The 22,592-nt window shown below is 36.7% G+C and overlaps 1 protein-coding gene across 5 annotated transcripts; it reads left to right on the top strand.

Annotated features, from left to right (window-relative positions):
• The first annotated feature begins 475 nt into the window (after nt 1–475).
• Nucleotides 476–22,223, top strand: LLPH (LLP homolog, long-term synaptic facilitation factor). 5 transcript variants are annotated; one of them, XM_070946999.1, is made up of 4 exons: nt 476–566; nt 1,338–1,539; nt 2,384–2,553; nt 21,951–22,223. In XM_070946999.1, exons 2-3 carry the CDS (start codon nt 1,350–1,352, stop codon nt 2,545–2,547), a joined length of 354 nt encoding a protein of 117 aa, XP_070803100.1. In that variant the 5' UTR covers nt 476–566; nt 1,338–1,349; the 3' UTR covers nt 2,548–2,553; nt 21,951–22,223. The 5 variants fall into 5 exon arrangements, with proteins under 5 accessions (XP_070803100.1, XP_070803101.1, XP_070803102.1 ...); XM_070947000.1 differs by lacking the exon at nt 21,951–22,223 and adding an exon at nt 5,643–6,271; XM_070947001.1 differs by lacking the exon at nt 21,951–22,223 and adding an exon at nt 2,644–2,687.
• Nucleotides 22,224–22,592: the final 369 nt, after the last annotated feature.

Raw genomic sequence — 22,592 nt, 5'->3', positions numbered from 1 at the left:
GAATCTAAGACTTAAGATGCTAGCATAACTTACGAACTTTGCCCAGAAGTTGAGCATAGTCATCATTGTTTTTCAAACAGACATCATTTACGGGAGAGTGATGTAACACTTTGGGACCCCCTCTTTTCTCGGCATCTCACTCATTCTGGCCTCTGATTGGAAGTATTATTTTTACTCTCGAGGTGAACTGAGCAACCTCACGGCGCTGCGAAAGCATTAAGGGAATATTGCTCGAGGAAGTGTATCTAAATCGTCGTTAGGTCTGCCAGGAGAAGGACTCTCGCCCGGCTTTTCCCAGAAAAGATGCCCGCTGTAACAGCCCTAAAAAGCCCGGAGAACCCCTCCAATCGGTCATCCCCTGACCGCAGCAGTACCGGCGGAGCTCGCAAGGGGGCTCTGTGGGCCAGCGCGAGAAGACGCGACTTTTTCGAAAGCGACCTCCCTGCCTCCACTGCCCTACGTGGAAGCCGAAGCCTTTCAATTCCGGAAGAAGCGCGGTAGACGCTTGTTACAGTCACGTCCGGTGGAAGCGGGGAGTTGAGAGTTATCCAGCACCGCGTGTTCAGGTACCGGAGGAAGGGCTCGGGGCAGTCATTTGTTGAGGCCAGGGTTCCCAGGTCCTGCCATAAGGCTCCCGAGTTTATTTCAACTTCTGATCATTTTCTGAACAAATCCGGCCGCTGATCTCGGCAACAGCACGGCAGAGCTTGCTTCGTTTGGGATGTCGGTTCAGCTCTTTAGGCTAACCCACAGCCCTGGGATTTCCTGCCCAAGGACTAAGTAGATCTGACACCTTGGCCCAGACGAATAAGAGCAGGTTGGTGGCCATGGCTCATCTTGATAAGACAGCAGGAGTCCTTGGATGTGGGACACCCAGGAAACCCCTCGTATTTAACCTTTTTAGCCTAAGTAATGACTCGTAATTTTAAGCAGACTGCTCAGAACCCCCACAGTTTAGAAGAACAAATGAGCATTGGTGGCTCATTGGAAGGCTTCCCATAGATTGCCTCTGCTATGGGGGAAGTTCAGGAATATTTGTACAAGTTTTGCATTTCTAGGATCCTGTGTAGCTTTGGAAAGCAGGAAAATATTATTTGGAAGTAAGGAGCCATCAATTCAAATTTGTTTACAAAATGAGCCCAAATCTCTCTTAAATAAGGATGGAAATTGCTTTTGAGGAGTGTTTCTGAAGAAATATATTTTATACTTTATGCACAAATAGGAGGTACTGTCATTGCAGTTGGCTTTTTGGGGAGCCACAAGTTCATGTTTACACAAACCCAGTAACTTGCTCTGTTTTGTCATACTGGTGTTACGCATTATTTTTCCATTTATAGAAGCAAACAGAAATGGCAAAAAGCCTAAGGAGCAAATGGAAAAGAAAAATGAGAGCGGAGAAGAGAAAGAAAAATGCTCCCAAGGAACTGGCCAGGTTGCAGAGCATTCTGAAAGCCAACAGTGATGTTGTAATGGATGAAGTGAAGGAAGTAGTAACTGTGGTTCCTGCTGAGAAAATCTTAGAGAAAAAGGATTCAGATGGTGAGTCATATTATTCTTAGGTATGGCTCCAAAGCAAAATTTCCTAATCTGGGCAATTTGCAGATGTGTTATCTCTAATCCGAGAATTCTCTATCCAGCATAGATATTGCTGAGAGTTCTGGGAGTTAGTGCACGGGTCTAGAAGTTGCTTAGACTGGGAGACATTGTTCTAAGATTTGCAACAAACAGGCTCTGAAAAATTTGAATTATGGTATTGTATATCCGTCACCTGATACTGCTGTTTTCATTCTTTTGGGGCTGCTTTTTCTCATATTTCCCTTGGCTATGTAAATCTTCCCTTTTAAAAAAATCATCTAATACCACCATATAGATGAGATTGCTCCTGTGAGTTGATAGTGCAGAAATAGGTTATGTTATGTGTCTATCTTATTTATCCATTGAACATCTCCTAGCAAAAGTTTGGCTAACTGGAAATTCTGAGAGTTGAAGAACAATGCTGTTAATGAAAATAAGGTGGAAGGAGTTTATGAGGATGACCTGTGAGACTGGTACCTATTCTTTTGAAGATAGACAGTGGAAAGCAAAGAGGGAAACATTGTAAATTATAATCAGAATGATCTTTTCACTTGGCTGTTTCTCAATAAATAATAAATATTTTTTTTCCAAAGAAAGACTATCCTAACTAACAAATTTGAAACTGTTTTTAAAAACCATCATAGTGCAAGCATACATGTGCTCGTAGTGCCTCATTTCTTAGTTCTGCACTCTTATCAGTTTTAGAATAATTTATGGTTTATTCCAATAGTTTCTTTTTTATTCACTTTTAAGTCTACTATTTTCAGGTGATAATAGCATTTATTTCTTTATGTGTTTTTTTCCCTAGATGGAAGTAAGATGGACATGGATGTTAAAAGAAATCAGAAAACTCTTCTAGATCAACATGGACAATATCCAGTATGGATGAATCCCAGGCAGAGAAAAAAGCTAAAGACAAAACGTGTCAAAGGAAAAAATAAGTCTAAAGCACCAAAAGGATTAACCTGGTAGACTCTGGTAAATGTTAAAAAATAAAGGGTGGGGTGGGGTGGAGAACTTAATGGTTTATGTCATCAGTCCTAAGGGTAATTTTTTTTCTTGTTTCAGATGTTCAGGCTCATTTAATAAAGTTCCAAATATCTTTGTACAAACAGGACTATAATTTTGCTAGAATTAAACAGTTACCATCCAATGGCAACCAAATTTCTATCAAATGCTATAAAATTTAGTTGTTTTAGCTTTACAGAAAAGCAAATGTGTTAATCAGGTGTAGCAAAAAAAAAAAACAGCTGACTTTTCAAGGTCTTAAAAAAAGAATCGTTTTTTAGAGTAAAATATCATGAATCAGTCTTTATCATGAATCAGTCTTTATAAGTTTGGTCACTAGTAAATCTTTAATGATCTACAAGATTCTTGCTCATTCATTTCAATGAAACTTCAGATTTCAGTTCCAACTGATTGTTGAATTATTCTCAACAGAACTAAATACTTCAGTTTTGAGTCTATTGCAACAATTTCAAATGTATCTGGCAGAAATATACTTATTTTGTTCTCATTTCTCACTCTTAAATATCTTTTAAAATCTGTTAATATTTAATTTAATATCTAATACTAATAAAGCCAAAGTCAACATATTAGGGCATTGAAGTGTTAATAATAAATAAATAGCTTTGGAATGCCCCTGATTTTCAGGGGGAAGTTTTGTGTAATGTATATAGTATGGCCAAATATAAGTATATGTCCTCAAGTTCTGTTTTGTTCTGGCTTAGCAATAATGGGATACATCTGGATCTTTATTTTTCCTTTCAAAAGGATAAGACTAAGTGCAATCTCATGCATTTTTTCCTGAAGGGACATCCTTGGAGAATTCAGCGTAGTGTGTTTTTGAGCAGAGTTGCACAGGGCTATTTTGTAACATCATAGTTCTGTACAAATGTACAGGTGGGGGTGAAGTCTAGCCAATTTAACTGGAATTACAAATAAACTTAATATTGGAGTATAAAGTGTTTAGATTTTAAAGGAGAGATTTCAGATTTACTTAGATAATATTGGTGTGTTTACTACTAATTTTGAAAAAAATATAATGTTAAATGTAATTGAGTTTTATTACATTATGGAATGGCTCTGTTTCTGTATAAACAATAGTTTCTGAAATAGGTTTTACACTTAGAGTTAGCGATATAAATAGAACTAAAGAATGTTTTATAAAATTCTTCTAAAAACCCTCCAAACATAGAGCAGGGAGGACCTGAAGCTGTTGAACATAGTATGATTGGCATAGTTCCACTCTTTTTGGCTACATGGGGATATTTTCCACATTCTGACATTTAATTAATAAAATTTTATTAATTGAATTTATATAGCTGCCCATCTTACCGAGGCAACTCTGGGCAGCACAAAACAATAGATAAAAAATATAAAAACAAGGAATGCAAATTTTAAGAAGCCCCAGTAATAAATATCTTTAAAAAACTCAAAATATAATACAAGTAGACCTCGTACTACAATTGATCCTCAATTTTTTGTTGCTAAACGAAACATTTGTTAAGTGAATTTTGCCCATTTTATGATCATTCTTGCCACAGTTGTTAAGTGAATCTGGCCTTCCCATTGACTTTACTTGTCAGAAGGTCAGAAAAGGTGCCCAGTGTTCGTAACCCTGGGGTATTGCAATCATCATAAATATGAATCGGTTGCCAAGTGTCTGAATTTTGATTTATTTATTTATTTATTTATTATTTAAATTTTTATACCGCCCTTCTCCCAAGGGACTCAGGGCGGTGCACAGCCACAATAAAACACACATGACGGGGGTGCAGCAATGGTTATAAATGTGAAAAACGGTCATAAGTCACTTTTTTCAGTGCCATTGTAACTTTAAACGGTCACAAGATGCACTGTTGTAAGGAGAGGACTCCTTACAACAGTGCGGAGTGTACACTTGACTACCTGAAATGTACAACAGTGTACATTACAGGTAGTCAAGGACTACCTGTAATGTACAATCTTATAATTTCAATACTTTTAGGTACATGCTGGGAAGTGTTCTTACATCCCAAAACAAATAATATTGCTCTATTTAAATAATCAGAAATTACCAGGAGTTCCATTTAAATCAAGAGTATTCTTTGTCTCTGGGCCACACTGGGGCAAGAGTGGCATTTTGAGGGATGCAATTAAAAATGAGCAGTCAGTAGCAAGCTCCATTTCTTATTTAAAAATATATAGGAGATAGAGTTGAAAAAAAATGCCTCCACTTCCATAACTTTAAGTAGAGATGATTTAAAATATGAAACAAGAAAATAATTATTGACATAGCTCTTTTGATACCTGCACGTACTTTGTGTAAACACCACCATTCACTACACATTTCTGGTAATGATGCAGGAATTTCTGAAAGGCATTAATAAAGAAGTCCACACATAATCTCTTCAACCAGATCTTGACACTGCTTTCCACATTTTTATTTGAGCTAAACAGATGTCCACAAAAACATTCCTTCAATTTGGGAAAGGTAGTTGTAGGGTGCCATATATGGACTGGATGGTGCATGTGGTAAGACAGTGAGATCCAACTTCACAAAGGCCTCATAGGTAGTTGTGAAATGTGATACCTAGCATTGTCATGTTGCAGCAAAATTTCCTTCTTTCTTCCAAATGTTTCAAAGTTCAGAGTGTTGAATTGGTAATGATACCAGAGTCAAAGAAATCCATGGTACTATCTACATATATAAAAAAAACCTACAACCATGAGCTTTTGTGATGAAACCTAGATCTTTTTTTTCTCATAAATGAAACTTTATAATTATATTCCATGGATTGATGTTTTGCTCATAATGATGCCAAATATTGTCTTCATCATAATGCTGTTAATAAATTCATCACTTTCAGTCTGATAGTGTGATAAGAATTGCTGGCAAAGTTGAACTCTTTCATCTCTGATCAGCATACAAGAAACCCATCTTGCTCAAGCTTTCCAATATTGGAGAACAATAATGTGTCCTGCATGTTTCTGTAAATGCCAAGTTTAAAAGCAATTTCCTTTCGTCTGCTTGTCTTTAATTGGTTCAACCTTTCTGATGTGAAACATGTTGGTTGCTGTTATAGGTTTGTCATCACTTCATCCTTGATCTCACAAATCAGCACTTCCCAATTAACTGTCTTTACATTTCTTGGCCCAGTGATGCACAATACTCATAGCAACAATCAGAACTTCAGCAACCAACATTTGGCAATGAATTTCATCCTGAAGGACTCCTTTTGGAAGTAAAAAAACCCCCCCAAATGATGGTACATTGTGTAAAGTGCACTGATTCATTCTAGCTTCCATTTCACAAATAATAGCAACACAACCTTTTCTCACAACTTCCCATCAATGAAGTGAAATGGCAGATGCTAAAGAATACAGCAGAGTTTCTACCAGTAGTTTGTCAGAATTGCTATCTGTTAGTTTCTTATAAAATAGGATGTATTACTTTTAATTCAACTTCTTTTGGTCTGTGTAATTTATTTAACATTTGGGGATCAGCCAAGGATTCTAGCTACTGTTACAATAATGCATCACAACTTTGTTTTAATTCTGTACATGTCCTGAGAACGTTGTTAGGTTGCATACTTTTATGATTGCAGTTGGATAAGAAGTTCATCTTTGAGTTTATTTCTCACCAAATGAATTGTAGTAAACTTGTATGACTAATAGGTTTACAGAGCAGACAGCAATTTTAATATTTCAAGGATTCCCCAATAAAATATATTTATCATAGATTTCTGTCAGTCAGGCTGAATTTCTTGATGCACTTTAGTCTGTCCAGCTGGGAAGATTTGGCTCATTTTTACTGATCTCTTCTCAATTTAGTCCATCCCTATGCAAAAAATAAAAAGGAAGGCCTTTTTAATTTCCTGCCCAAAGTATAGGAATATAGACCTTAACAAAGTTTATGCGTCATCCCAGGGTTCCTTTTGGTAGACAGACAGAAATATAAACTTGTTTATTATTAAACAAGTTTTAATTTGTTAAAATTAAATTAATTTGTTAATTTATATATTAAAATAAATAAAACTTGCTCCAGCTCTGAAAAAAAGTTAGAAAAGTTTTTAATGAGAAATTATCTTAGTAAATCAACAAAGCCAGTTTATTGGAAAGAGAGGTACCAGAAAAAGAAAGAAAGACAATAACAAAGGGAATTCCAATAAAAGCTATATAGTCAGCCTCATTAAATGAATTGCTTATTATTCACTTGTCAGAACATTTGAGTTGTTCGGAGTTATTTGAGGAGAATAGTTGAAAAGGTCATCAGTATCTCCAAATTGTTCCTTTCTAACTGTCAGTTTTATGGTAATTGGAGGATGTTTCAAAATCACTAATTTTGCTATTTGTTGCAAATTTATGTTCCTTATTATTAAGGATTGAGAATTTATTTGAAAAATTAAATATAAATTCCTTTCATTTGACCTTCATTTTAGCAGATTCTTAAAGGGGTACTCTTCTATTATATCAAAATAGAACAGAATATCGGAAGACTAACTGGAATTTTGGGCCTTGTCAATTATTGTGATAAACACAAACCACTTAAATGCTTCTGTTGTTACTATTTATGTTGTTAGTATGGCACAAAGCATGGCTCAACTGATACTTTCATAACATTTTTACAGTTGAAATAAATGCATCCATGGCTTTAATGGGAAGTGGACTTTAAAGAGGATTTCCCTTGGATTAATGGGAAGAGGATTTTAAATGTTTCTCTTCCTATTTCTTCACGTTCTTACATTTTGAAACCAAAATATGCAGAGCAAAAGTTGCTTGAAGGGAATTTAATTTTTCTCCTTTAGGTCACTAGTTCAAATGGACTCCAATAATGAAATGTGATTAACTTCCGATGACGCTTCAGTTAATAATTCAGCAGCACTTGGGGGTCTCCATTTAGTTTCCTGCCAATTGTTACCCAGGACTTAACTGATACTAATCTGAATTTTTATTGGCATCCAGAAGGAAGTTCAAAGTGATTGACTTCTTTCTCTAAAAAATGAAATGAGGATCTGGAAGTTTGCAAGAACAAGTTTTATAGTTAGAAAATTAAATAAAATCTTTATAACCTGTTATATCCAGTAGATGGCACTGTATGGCACTGTATTAATCTGTTAAACTCAAGGAAATAAGATAGATTCTCAGGCATTGTAGCAACAGCAGCCTGCATTTGGTCTGAAATTGCTTCACTCTATCAAGTATGTGAGACAGCCATATACTTGATTAAACTAAAAGTTTAAACTGTTAGCTATATGGTTATGCTATATATAAGAAAGTGAGCAATATTGATTCAGGATTGATTAATAGCAGCTAATCTAAACAGTAATAAATATATTCATAAATTTATTTATGAATATATGTATTCATAACAAATGTAAATAGATAGGTTTGGGCTTATCATCTTAGAAATACAGGGTATTAATATGTTCTATTTGAGGGCTAAATATTTTTCAAAAGCAATTGTTATTGAAAGCTTTTGTAAAGTTAAAGCAATTATTGCCTATAATTTAAAAACATTTTACAGCTATTTTATTTTTATATCAAGTAACTTGAAGATCCCAAATATGTTTTGGATGTACAAATTTCCCTGGATAGTAATGTTTAAGGCTCATTACCCCAGAAAACTGGGAAAAGGATAAGTGAACCTGTTTCATTAATTGGCCTATTAATAATGAAACTCAAAACCTGAAATTAAAGAAGTCATGATTAAATATACATTTCAAGCCATTTTTATTAATACAAATCCTATTCTCTAATGCAAGTAAAAAAGGTGAGAGTTTCCTTAGTATAACAGGAACATTTCCTTCAAAAAAAAGGCACTTCTAAACTTTGTTATGACACAGGCAATGTCTAACAAATGATACTCCCAATCAAGACATAAGGCAGCTTTCCCCAAATTTGGCATTTTCTATATATACTAGTCTATAGTTCCCATCATTCTCAGCCAGTATGACACATGCTTTAAGGCATATTTTGATAGTATTAAATGATATTTCTTTAAGAAAACCCCAGAATATACTGCAAAAACAAACAGCACTTTGACTTCTTTTTTCCAAACCGCATTTTTTAAAAATACAAGACTTCATTACAAATTTGTAAGGAAGCATATAAATCATTACATTAAAAAAAAAAACTTCCTTCTCATCTCTGTGTGGTATATGTGTTCCTCAGTTTTGGGTCTGTCTGGCACAAAAGCTATTTGTTGATGGTATATCCCGTTTAGGGTCTTGTCTTGCAAAGGTATTTTCTTTGTTTGATTTTTCTCCCATGTCTGTTGTTGTTTCAGGCATTCTTTCAGCAGGTTATCTTTGGATGCCATTTTACTGTTATACTCCTGGATGTTCTGGATTTCATCCAGGACAATGGCTTTGATACTCACTAGACCAGAGGTCTTCAAACTTGGCAGCTTTAAGACTTGTGGACTTCAACTCCCAGAATTCTCCAGCCAGTTTATATAAGATATGCTGGCTGGAGAATTCTGGGAGTTGAAGTCCACAAGTCTTAAAGCTGCCAAGTTTGAAGACCTCTGCACTAGACTATACCACCCCAGTGGAAATCACTGTACATTGTGTGGAGCTTCTGGTTCTTCACATCAACAGCTTCCCTGTCCACCTTTGGCTAACTCACTATATTGGCACAGTGACTGGCAGGGCATACATGTTAATGGCATGGATCTTGTTATTCCAGTTGAGCTCATTCTTCAGGACCTATCTTATCCTTTGGTACTACTTGGATGTTGCTGTTTTCCTTACCTCCTCCTTGTGGTTCCCATGTGTCTGTGGGTTATCTAGGTACTTGTAGTTGGTCTGTATGTCTGCTGTGTGGTCTACTGGTGGTTCCACTCCATCAGTCTGAACTATTTTCTCTCTCTTGTCTACCATCCTGCCAAACGTCTCCAATCCAAATGATATCCTAATGTCCTCACTATAGATCCCTGCCAGGTGAATTAGCAAGTCAGTGTCTCATTCATTCTTAGTATACAGCTTAATGTATTCCACATATAGGAGATGGTTGACAGTAGTTCCACTCTTGAGCTGTATCTGGCTGAGTGGGTTCAAGCCTATGCAGAACAGCAGCAGGAGAGTGTATCACCTTGGTATATGCCAAACCTAATGGCCACTTGTGTGAGTTGTCTTGCGCTGACTTAATTTTTTCTTCCACAGCCTCATTGAGTTTTTGCGGAAGGTTCTTAAATGTCTGGTTGACTTTGTATAATGCCAGGTATATACAGATCCATGTGTGTGGAGTCCAATTGTAGCCCTTCCTATAGTCAATGCAGGCTATGCTTAGATTGGTGATGTACTGCTGTTCTTGATTGTACAGCCAAGCATCTTCAAGGCAACAGTATCTGTATTTTATGCCAGTTCATTGGTTTGAGTTATGGTGGTAAAAGGGATTGTTGTGACGGCTCTATTGGCTTCTTCTAGCATACTATCTGATGATACGTCTCTATTGAGACTTGCAGCTAGTCTGACTAATAGCTACTTTATCCATGATCTTATGCCTCTTATCAGCTGCTTTATAATTTTTAGGCAGCAGCCATCATTTTATTACATGATTTCACTTCATATTGCAGGTGCCAATTTAGAAATAAAGTACATTTAAAATAATTTTAAAATATTTTAACTTGAAAAACTAGGACAAAGAAAAGGAGTTAAATTCTTGCATTCTTCATAAAATTTCAACCATTTTTCTTAATATTGATGGTCAATAGGCATTGTCTTCACAAGTGATCACTATTTTTAAGAAGTACAGCGCAGCGTGTCAGTTTTTTCTAACTATAATCTATTTTAAGGCATCGTGAGCATAGCAGCTACCTTGTAGCACATTGCGTTATTTATCTCTATATTGTTTTAGTTCTGCAACTTGATTTAATAACTAGCTCTGCATTATGAATTTCAACTTCTAAAAAAATGGGTTGTTTTCTACTTGTATCCTTTTTCAGCAGTAATATTTTTATGAATTCTGCCCAGAATCACAGTGATTAGTGAATGTGGAAACATCTGTGATGCTAGCTATTATATAAGATAAACAATGCTATTATTTGGTATTATTTGCTGGGTTTCTAACAGAGTGGACCTTGCATCTTCATTGCAAAGGGCCCTTCTGTCTTTCTCTTTGTCCTGTTTGCTTGGAGTCAGTGTTTCTTAATGAAGCAGTCTGCTTATTCAAATGGTAATTGGATCATATCCAAATATGACTCAGTGGGAAATCCGTTCATTTTCTTCCTTAGGTTGCTTTGTGATCGCATCCGGCCATCGCTAATAAATCCGAATACTTTCTAAAAGAGCTCCTATTAGCCCCATATATCCACCAAGAAAATGTTTAGAATATGTTAGTAGACATATTCTTCAGAAAAGCTTCAGAACAGCTTTTATTTTTTTGAAAGTTTATTGAGATTATAGCTATTGCTAGATGATATAAATGGACAGATCTACATACAAAAATATGCAAATGCAATATACATAAACATTGCCATGCTCAGTGCAAGAAAATATCCATTAAAAAAAATGTTTTCTTTAAACAGTTTCCTTTTAAAAATGAAATTGGAATTGTTTCAAACATTAATACTTGAAGCAGTTTTCTTTTTTTTTTATTGAAAAAGTTTTTCAAATACAAATTTTTCCCCCTTTCCCCCCCCCTCTTCCCTAACCCCCACTCCCCCTCCCCTCCCCCTGTGGCTTCTCCAAAATAAAACCCAAGTTAATAACAGATTATATAATACTTTACCATCCTTTTGTTCCACCCCCCCATATACTAACCCTTTCTTTCTAACAATATTATTATATCCCCCTTATACTATACATTTCAAAAACAACATTCAACTGTAAGATTATATAATAAATTCTAATTTAGCAATTTCATCTATTCAACTCATAATCTATCCTTCTAACAATATCATTATATCCCCCTTATACTATACATTTCAAAACAACATTCAAAGCAACTTTCAGCTGTAAAACTATATAATAAATCCTAATTTAGCAATTTCAACTCATAATCTATCCATTTCCTCCTCCCCCATACATATATTTCTTAATTCGAATCTTTTACGTATATTGATATAACATAACATCCCTTCTCCTAAACTAAACAATCAGTAAACTAACCTGTCTCCACCCACTTTCCTACAGGTCTACATACATAATATTTTCAATATCTTTATTCTTCTGCCCATTCCACTAAAAAAGAATTTATTTACATATATATATAAAATCCTTAATTAACTTTAAATTTGTAATCCATATGATATCTTCTGTAATGTCTCTCAACTGGATTGTTAATTCCATTACCCATGTTAGGGTAACGTCACATCCTAATTCCAACAGTATGTTCGGTATCTTCAATTACCAACTACCCCCATCAATAGTAAATGTTTTCATATATAAAAAAACCACCCGAGTGACTTTATATTTATATTCCATATAGTGTTGTCTATAATGTCTTCCATCTAGATTATTAATTCCAACCACCATGTTGGGGTAACAGCCAGATCTTCTGCATGCCCCAATCCCATAGTTCTCTTGCCTTATAGCTCAGCATAAACGTAATCCATTTGTCAAAGAATCCAAAATAGAAAATTCCAATCCGCTCAATTTATGGCCATCTTCACATCCCAAGAGTACAGCACTGCAGAGATCTGTCACTCTCCTCAAGATAATATACACCAATACTTTGCCTCAACTAAATTTCTAAATATTCAATCAGCTCTTAAGTAACTGGCATTACACTGTTGTTTGGTCTAAAAATTTTTATTTTTGTAGGACCTGCTTCTTCTTTTCTTAACTTTTTGTGGCTTAAATCTCCATCCTGGTTTCCTTTCTATGAGTTGTATATCAACTGTTTGGTTTCCATGCTGGTCTGTAGCTTGATAAATCATCACATTAGAATCCAAAGCCGCCTCTCTTGTATTTGTAAGTAATCCAACTGTAGCCTCTGAAGGAGAATCCAGAAGCGGCTCATCCACAAAAGCCTCTGTAACTTGTTGTTTTTCCGTTATCTCCACCTCCATCTGCTTAGCCTGAATTTCAATCTCTTGTTGATTTTGCTTTTCTTTATTCCCCTCGTGTATTATACGTGGAGATGTTAAACCCATTTTAAAAACCTTATAGTAAAATTCTTCCACTTTTTCAACAGTATTTAGTTGATATCGTTCTCCTTGATATCTCAATATTATACCAACTGGGACATCCCACCTGAATGGGATGTTTTGTTTCTTTAGTTCAGTCACCAAAAATCCAAAATCCTTTCTATCTTTTAACATCTTGGGCGGTAGTTCTTTAAATATCCAGATCTTCCTTCCCTTTTGCACAATATCATTTCTTATTTCTTTATCAGTAAAGTAAATCACCACATCTCTAGGCAGCTGCCTTTGCTTTGCCACCCAAGAATTAACTCTGTAGGCCTTATCAATCTTGCAGGATACATCTTCAGGGCTAACCTTTAAAATCCCAGCCAGAACTTCAGCAGACATCTTTCTCAAATCTTGTCTTTTATCTTCCTGTATTCCCCTATTTCTAACTGCAAATTCCATGAGTCTGAATTGCATTATTGTGGCTTCATTTTCAATCCTTTGTTTTATATTATCTACATTGTAAGTCTTATAATCAGCTTCCTTTATTTTTTTAAACTCTACTTCTGAGCTTTTTTCTTGAATCCTTATTAAATCATTTTCAATTCTTTGTATTTTATTATCCAAATTATAAATCTTATCATCAACTTCCTTAGAGTCTATTTTTAAATTTATAATTTCATCCATCTTCAGAATTAGTTCTATAAAACTTTTCATATGTTGCTTCAGAATATCATACTTTTGTTGAACCAACTCTTTAATTTCCTGTCTAAAATTTTCAAGTTTCAGATTCACAATCTTATCATGTCTAGCCATCTCCTGCAGTAGAAATTTCTTTAGGTCTATGAAGCCATTCTTCTGCATCTGCAAACTCTCAACTTGTTCATACGATTTATAAATGGGAGAGGCCCCCCCCCATGGCTTGGTTATCTGGCTTTGTCAGTTTTAGCGCCATCCTGCCACACAACAGATTTTTTTTTCTTTTTCCTTTTAAAGAGAAAGACTTCTCTCCAAACAATATCAATAACAAGTCTCTAAGAAGGAAGAAACATGAAATAAGAGTTTTTTCTCTTCACTTCTAACCAGCACTTTTGCTAGATACTTTGTAACTTTGTAACGTTATAAACTATTCAAACGGAAGGACTTTCGCTTTCAGCTTTTCTCAAGCCTCGGCCAGTCGCCATTTTAAACTCTCCTTTTTCCTCCTTTCACTCTTCTTTAATTTTAAAATCAGTCTTGGGGTTAGAATACTTGCAGTTTAGGATCCCCGATCCGGATTTCATCCTGCTTATTCAGATGATCTGTTAATTTTGTTGATTGGTCTGGTCCCAACGCCTAGCTCTGCAAAAAGGCAGAGTTCGCCCGGAGCAGCGGCGAGCGGAAATAGGGAGCCACAACCTGCTTCGTCCCCAAGAGTAGAAAAAGAACCATGGGGACTTCGCAGAGGGCTCTACCTGCCCTCGCCAGTTCTATCTCACATTTCCTTTAGGAAATGGAGTTTTTCGAGCCGCCTTTCAGATGTAAAGGTGGCTCTTTACGGGCGACGGGGCTGGCGGTCTCAGAGGACCGTCTGGCGGTGAAGGAAGCCAGACCGGAAGCCTCTCTTGAAGCAGTTTTCTAACCAGGGTTCTGAAACTCTGGGTCCACACTTGGGGAACTCGGTCTCTAGCAAATGGGGGGTGGGGGCTGTTTGAAAGGGCTGGTTGTCCCTGCGAAGTTTTGGATGTTTTTGGTCCTATCCCGGTCTGCCTGGGCAAGTCAGGAGCAAGAGTTTGCACAGCCGGCTTTGACAGGGGAGGACAAGGCATGCATTTTGGACCTTTTTGCCATGTGAGAGTTGGGAGGTTGCGCCTCTTTTGCACTGCTGCGTGGCCAGAGGTCTCTCCCGTTCGCGCCGGCCTCGGCGGAAACTAAACATCTAAGCAATGGAACCGGCCAATTTGGTGGCCTTTTTTGTCACGCCGGCGTTTCGCATCCAAATCTCCACCCGATGGAAGAGCGGGAAGGAAGCGGCGCTTAGGTGTCTCTCTGCTGGCCCCTAGTCGCCAGTCTAGGCTAGCTGGAATGGCGAGAGTCCTGGAGGCGAACTGAGCTGCGGTCGTGTCTCTCATTTCGGAGCTAAGATTGCAGCCAGTATTATCGGGACCGTGTACTGTTAAACAACAACAACAAAAAATACTGCTAGAGCCAAACACGCTCGGAAGGCGTCTTTCCCTTCTCTGTGGAAGCCTGGCTAAATCACAAAGGAAGACAATACATCGCGACACCAACCCTCGAAGGGGAGGGAAATTCATATAGAAAAGAGACGGATTAGAACTGGATGACCTCCATTTCCTTGGTGGTTGGAGATCATTGAGATTGCCCTGCAAGGCAGGGTACCTCTGTGTTCTGGAAGGCTGGGGCACTACTGGGGAAAGGCATCCCAAAACGGGATGAGACCAAAAGGGACAAGGGAGGGCTGCATTGGAGAGGAGAAAGGGAAGTGGTGGGTGCAAGGGGGAAATGGCATCTGGGTGGGAGTGATGGGTTTTTGGAATGGAAGGTAGTGGGGCAGGATGACCTGCAGACAGTTTCCCATAACTCCCGTCTTTTCAGGTTAAGGTTAAGGTTCATGCTCAGTACTACCAAAGAGGAGGTAATAGTCTCCCTCAAGATGCATTTCACAGACATGGCCAGGAAGTGGACTGGCACTGCTGCCTTCAATTTCTTTGATTTCCCAATCTAATCTAAAGTAGTGGTCTTTCCTGTGGTCTTGCATCTAATGCTAATTAAGATAGCCACCTAATCCTGGCTAGCTTTCTTACAGTACCACACAAGCTGGGTCTTCAACCTTCAACCTAGCTGCTTCAACCTAGATGAAGCAGCATAAAACAATAGAATAACCACCCACAGAATTTCAACTATTGTTGTTGTATCCAGAGATATAGAAGTTTACAGATACAATGCAAAAGGAAAGGAGGATGAGGAGGGAAGAAAGGAATATGTACATTCTGATAGCAGGTCTGCAGTTTTCTTGTTTCAAGCCAAACACATAATACTTCTGTTGAGCTGATGGATGGCATCCTGCAGATGGATGGCATTCTCTGCAATGGAATGAGTGCATATGGATGTATGTATCACCTGTCGGCAATTTAATATGTTTAGCTATTAAACCAAACATTTCTGGGTGCAGCAAGGAGGGCAACTGCATGATCCTTGGAAAAGTGCCAGCTATTTTAAAGAGTTGCTGACAGGTGCTATATAAGGGCTCTCCCTGAGTGGCAATGCAATATTTTCCCTTCTAAGGTGAAGCATTGCAGCCCTAATAAATATTATTAAATGCAGTAACTAAATGGATTAAAAGGTAGCAGTGCACAGTGGGTTGTATGGTCTAACCCTTTAGATTGATTGATTCAGTTTGTATACACTGAAGCCAGATGACGCAACATCATTGATTAACAGTGATGATGTGCTTCAGGGCCCAACTGGTCAAAGCAGCTGCTGCTGGAATATACCATTAAAAGAAAATCCTAGAAATGTAAGCAGTAGGCAAATGAATCAATTGGATTTTGCTTTTGGGAATGTAGAGTGAATGAGGAAGCTGGAATAGTGGTAGGTCACAGTATCCTCACTGTCAGCATGTCCATAAAAGCAGTGATTCTCTCCACAGTTGTCACTACAAATTCTTTTTTTTAAAAGAAGCATAGCAACAAAGATGACTTTAACTGAGTTTAAACATGCTTTGGATAAAGATATGTCTTTCATCTGACCAAAATTTAATAAATAAATAAAAATAAAAATATTATTTAAAATAGTAAATTAATTAATTAAAAAGAAAAAACTCAAAGGACACAGTGGATGGACCACTGAGTCTTTTTCTGCTATCAGTTTTCTATGTTTCTCTCCAGCAAGCTACATTGGCTGACATCTGGATAGCACCAGCCTGAGAAATTATATTGTAGAATAAGGGTGAGCAGTTGATTGTCTTGGCCTCTAAAGCAGTTCTTACTACCTTCTGTGAATTTCTTTGCTGTATAACCAAGCCCATTTTGCTCCGGAAGGTCCAAGACACAGGCAAAAGGCTTTTTAGCTCCCGCCTGATTCCCAGCACATCTCCTGCATTTGTCTGAAACAAATTGCTCCATGTATGATTTAAAATTAATTAGTTCAATAGTTAAAACACAATTTAAAATATATTTCACCTTCCACAGAGGCAACTTAGGGTCAACTTTCCAAAATGCTTCCATGTCATTGGCACCAGTTGCCCTGAAAATGCTTCCTTTTCAAAGTGGAACCAGCCAATTTTGCCTCAAATGGTGATTCAATCATGAGTCACACTCTCTAGCTGTCTACTTGAAAGTTGTACTTTGAAATAAATTTGTACTCTAGGACACTGTGGGAATTTTATGGGTTACTCAGTGCATTTTTTATATATAAATCACATGTGACCATTAAAAACTGTTTAAGTCCCCATCTAGGAATAGTTTATTTCCTATGAATGGGTATTATGTTTTATTTTTAAAAAATGATTTCACTGTCAGAAAATGCATGTAGAAAAGTACCTAAGAAGATAGACAAATATAACAATTTTGTTTTGTCCAAATTATATGACAGCAGGAAGGGAAAGCACGGTATTTTATAACTCATCTTTCTAGTCTGAAATATAAGAATTAATTTGGAAAAATGATGTGAACCTCAACCTGGTATTCTTGAGATGAATCCATTCAGTTTCCCTAATCCCAGCATTCTAGTCAACACATCTGGAGGGTACCAGGTTGAGGAAGGCAATAGAAGATGGAAAATGTGATTATACATGGATTAAAAACGTCTGCACTGTTATCTTCATTTCACAAGGCAACAGTATGTAACATCAGGGGTCTATTTTCCCCTCCAACTGTAGTTTCCTTAGGTAATCCATGATTCAGTGGTTGATTTTAAAAGTTAAATTATTAGAAGCAATTTTCTATAGCCCAGTATTCCTATAAAAGTAAAATGACTCATAAGAATGCTAAATACAAACCAGATGATCCTAAACATTAACTGAAGAGGAAAAAAGATAAAGTTCAGTGTGGGTCCTCTCATAAAAATGAAATTCTTTTCTGTACTAAGAAAACAGTTGGTTATATAAAATAGGAAATTGAGAGAAAAAGGTAATTATTTTACCTGTCCCAAACTGTTAATTAGCTTTAGCATTTCCATACATTTTCATTTCTGTTCTAATTTGAAAAAAAAAAGACCAGTAAGTAGTTATTGAATTTTTCCTACAATGCAAGGATGTTTAGTCCTATATCAATTATAATTTCAAAAAATATCTGGAGTGTACATTTAAAAGGGAAATGGTTCTGACTATAGATCAGCATAATATAGAAATCTTCATCGTGACAGTAATGTCACAGCACAGTGGGTTGCTACTGGTTCACCCTAGATCCGCCCACCCGCCCAGACGCTTCTGCGCATGCACAGAAGTGTTGCACGTGAGCGCACGCGCATGAGCGAACCGGTAGCAACGGGTTTTGAAACCCGCCCCCGCAGTAGCATTGTGATCCATCCTCACATTTACTACCTTTACAAGTCTATAAAGCAAAAGAAAGCTGAAGTAAGATCATAAGGACAGTTCTGGTTTCATTTAGTGACTGCTTCAATTAATGACTGAATTGCTGGTCCCAATTGTGGTTGCTGAATGAGGACTACCTGTATTTTTGAAATAATTATTGATCTTAGATCCCTCAAAAGTCTTGCCCTTCTGTATATTGTTTTATATATTTATATTAGGATAGTAATACACATCGTATGAATTAGGAATGGCATTTCACGGGAGAGCCTTTCAAATCGAGCCCATGTGATGTAACATTGTAACCTGAAAAGAATAGCAGATATTTTGATGTGTTGTTATGTTGATGCCTTTGGGAGTGACCCATGTTTACTTATTCATAGCACAACAAGGTTACATAATGGTTCATCTGAGTAATCCTATATATTAATAGTGGCTAGTGTCAGTAGTAGCACTGAACTGTTGCTTTGTGTTAGTAACCTATTGCAGTTATATTTTAATGCTGTTGCAGCCTAATTAATATAGTGATATGTTTTCACAGCATCCATTCCACAATTAGTACTGGATTTCCTAATTATATATTTATAAATCAAAAGTCTATAATTAGCATAGTGATCTGTTTCCACAGTATCCATCACATAACTGCTATTAATAATGCCTTTTATAATTAGATACTTAAATATTAGAACATACAATTCAGCCTTTTTTAAAATAATGAAGTTTGCATTACCATTCACAATTGCAAATCCAACATCTGTGATAAGGCAGCATGGCAAAGAGCAGGCTACACTTTGATTTATCAAAATAGAAGCCAAGTTCAAACAAATTTCCTTCCTTCCTGAGACTGTGGTTGAAATAAAAAAAGGACTACATGATTGTATAAATATAAAATTTGAATTCATTTAATCTACTATGGTTTTCCATATATATGAGATTGCTGTGGTTGCTGGCATCTTTATAGGCTTTTATGAAATAAAAATATGTTTGAAGCTTCCTTGGCAAAACAATTATATAACAACTTCACTGCTAGACTAGAACTAGGCAGCTTGATTGCACATTTTATTGGTTTTTGATCACCTGGCATTATTAAGGATAAAGTTAAAGATCAAAAATAAAAATAGAGTATTTCCATTTTTTTAAAATCATGGTGATTATTGATTAAAATATCAGAAATAGGCTTCAATGAGCCACAGGTTTTGTGGGATTCCGTTCTCTGAATCTGGAGAAAAGAGGGCAACTTTGGGGAAGAAACTGCAGAAAAATCTTCCTCTCATTGGATGGCTGAGAGAAGCTGAGGTTCTCTTGACTACTGAACTCTTCTAACATTAAGTGTAGCCAAAGACATTTTTATTGGCCAATGACCCTTTTTTTCTCCTCTCTGTCCATCCTTTCTTTGATTTCAATTCCATTTCTTGCCCATGGGACACTTCTGTCTTCCTGCTTTAGCTCATGAGGATCCTCTGTTCTTCAGACGTAAAAACAATGGGGATAGTGGTATTAAAACCTATCGGACTTAATGCACCCATGTTATATGATAGCTCATTTTTAAAATACGATCAGTATGTTACTGCTTTTATATATTTGAAGCCAAGGATAGTACCTGTCCTGGATAACATTCTGGGAGTTCCCCTCCCCAATGTGAGTTGTCTATCTCTCTAGCTAGTACAAAATGCAGTGGTGCGGGCAGTTATGTGCACCCCTAGATCAATGCACATTCCATCCTTGCTCTGCAAGCAACATTGATTGGGTTCAATTTAATGGGCTAGTAATGATCTACAGTATAAAGCCCTAAATGGCAAGGGGCCAGTTATTTGAGAAACTGCCTCCCCAGTCACCTATCTCATCAAGAGCAGCAGAAAGGGCATGTTGATGTCCACAAAGGGAAGTCTTTTCTGCTGCAGCACCTGGTCTCTGGAGCATCATTGCCCCTGAGAATAAGTTGGCCCCAACCCTGTTGGCCTTGCCAAACAGCCAGAAGAGACTGCTTTGGCGTCTGGTCTGGGGATGATCCAGTAATGATGATATTGAGCTTGCAGGGTGCTTGTAGTGCTATAGAGAAATTTGTGCTACTGCCGTGAAAATTATGTTTTTCGGGGTTTAAAATAGTATTTTTAATTAGTTTTAATGTTTTGATAAGTTTCTGTTATTGTGGGAGCGGGATTGTTTGTCTTTGGTTTTAACATGGTTTGGTGCTCAGAGTCACAGAACTAATATGGATGGCTATATAAACTAAAATAAACAATAAATTAATTGTAATAAGTAAACGAGTACAACTTCTAGTTGTATTAATCTCATAGATTTCATATTGGAACCAGGAACTTGCATCTCATCCTGGATCATTATTTTCTTATCAGGATAATCTACAAAACCAGACAGAAAAATGTTATATTAAAATTAACTGACAACTGCAAATATTTAGTAATTAGAAATGACTAAAATTAGTCAAATTATAAATATTTATTCTGCTAATTGAATAATGTGGACATTTACTTGTCCATGTCACTAAAATAAAACAAAGTTAAAAACACTCAAAATATTGTTTTGGTCAGAATTAGTGCAAACGGAGTAAGTACTCTGCATAGTTAAAACTTTTTTGAGCTATGCCCAGTGTTTCTGTTTTTTAGATGTATAGCTCGTACATTTATTTAGTATGTTATTTATTTAGTGTAGCATAATATAGATGTCTTTCAGAAGAATAATGTTTATCTTAAACCAGTTGTTTAAATTATATAAATCTTGTCTGACAAGTTGATGAACATTATCAGTAATTTTCAATACAGGTAACAGTAGGCTGAATATAAATATACATAACTATTTCCTATAATTTTCTTCATTTGCCTCTCAATGAATCAAGTTACAATGTACTGATGGGATATAGAGCTGGAAGTAATTCAGTGATAAAGCATGTGATTGTCATTTTCAATCTTCTTGCACTCCATGCACCCCTTGATTTGGTTTGTGTTCCAGCCAACCATCCAAAGGGGAATAATAATAAAAAAAGAATCAGATATCTGGTCTCAGATTCATTTTTCTTTCTCATTTGTTTCTCATGGCAATAAAAGAAGAACACATAAAAATGCTGGGAAGCAGCAAAACCTGCCCCCCTCCCCCCCCCCAAATAGCAACAAATATTTGGAGGCATTGTAGCACTATTGTTCCAATGGGAAAGTGGAATTCTCAGAAGCTTGAAGATAGCACTGATGATGTTATCTAGTTGGATAATGAAATGTCTGCAAACAAATAACTGAGCTTGAAGAGCACCAAGGACTCCACAGTCTGGAGAAGAGTCTGAGGAATATCTTATTAATGAAGAAGGTTCTCTTCTCACCCTTTCCTCTGGGATAGCAGCTGAGCTGGAAATTAATAATTTCAGTTTGCAAAAATCTCCATGGATTGCGGGTCACAGAGAAGTTCTTACTGGTGAAAAGGATTTCAGATCACAGCAAAAACAAAACAGGAAGATCAGACCCCATTTTCTTGCAAATATTTATCTTTTTTTAGTTAATTGCAATACCCTTGACAAGAGACCAAATACAAATCCATTTTTTATCATTTACAAATGAAGGATAAAAGTACTTCAACTTTGTTCAGAATACAGCAAACAAAAGCTTCTTGATCGTTTTTCCTTTGGTTCTTGTTGGATGGGCCTAATCTTTCCAACAGATTGGTTGGGGCGTTATTTGTACTTTGTTACAGATAGCTTATGGCCTTATCAGGCTTCATTCCTAGTCCTGAGAGCATTTGAGCAATGAACCATAACATCATACTGATTAATACTCTTGTTTATAGGTACACATGCTGGACCTGCTCTGAATTCTGATGATGGCACACTGAAATCTGATTCATGAAAAACCACACAACATTCTGGTTTGTTTTTAATTCTGTTCCAATGACCAGATCAAATTTCAGAGCTGAAAATGGTCAGCTGAGGGGAAAGAGGTTGTGTCTCTCTTGACAGAACAGTTTTAAACTTAAAACAGAACCCTAGTCAAAATAAAATAAAACATAGTTGGCTCATTATTATTTTTATGCATAGTTCATAAACTGTGGGGCAAACTCAGGAAAGAAGAAGACAGAATTAAACCAATGCCTGGCGTCTTTAAAAACATTAGTAATTGTTCAAAGTGCTGCTTGTTATGAGACATTTGTACCTTTTTGTTGCCAAGTCAGTGATTGGTAAGTTAGTCATCAGAATCCCTAGAGCTTCTAAATGAGAAAAATGCTGAATAACCTGCGACTCAGCTTATAATCAACCTTAAGCAAACATTAGTAACTCTCAACTGCCTCCTCCATCGCCCACACCCTTAATGCTATTCATTCCCACACTAAACCGGATCTGAACTGCTGCCAGCAATTTTCATAAGTTGTTGCAGACAATATACTATGCTCTTCAGCCACTTTCCAATCTCTTTTGGAAACTATAAATGCATA

The sequence above is a fragment of the Pituophis catenifer genome, unplaced genomic scaffold (genome assembly GCF_029215685.1).
Source record: "Pituophis catenifer annectens isolate HBS135680 unplaced genomic scaffold, rPitCat1.0.hap2 SCAF_7, whole genome shotgun sequence".
NCBI classification, from domain to species: domain Eukaryota; kingdom Metazoa; phylum Chordata; class Lepidosauria; order Squamata; family Colubridae; genus Pituophis; species Pituophis catenifer.
Note: the sequence above shows the minus strand (reverse complement) of the source record. Positions and strands in the feature narration are given on the sequence as shown.

Coding starts and splice junctions, on each gene's coding strand:
- LLPH (XM_070946999.1), top strand. CDS start 1,350: ATGGCAAAAAGCCTAAGGAGCAAATGGAAAAGAAAAATGAGAGCGGAG. Junction 1,540..2,383: donor AGAGAAAAAGGATTCAGATG/GTGAGTCATATT, acceptor TTTTTTCCCTAG/ATGGAAGTAAGATGGACATG.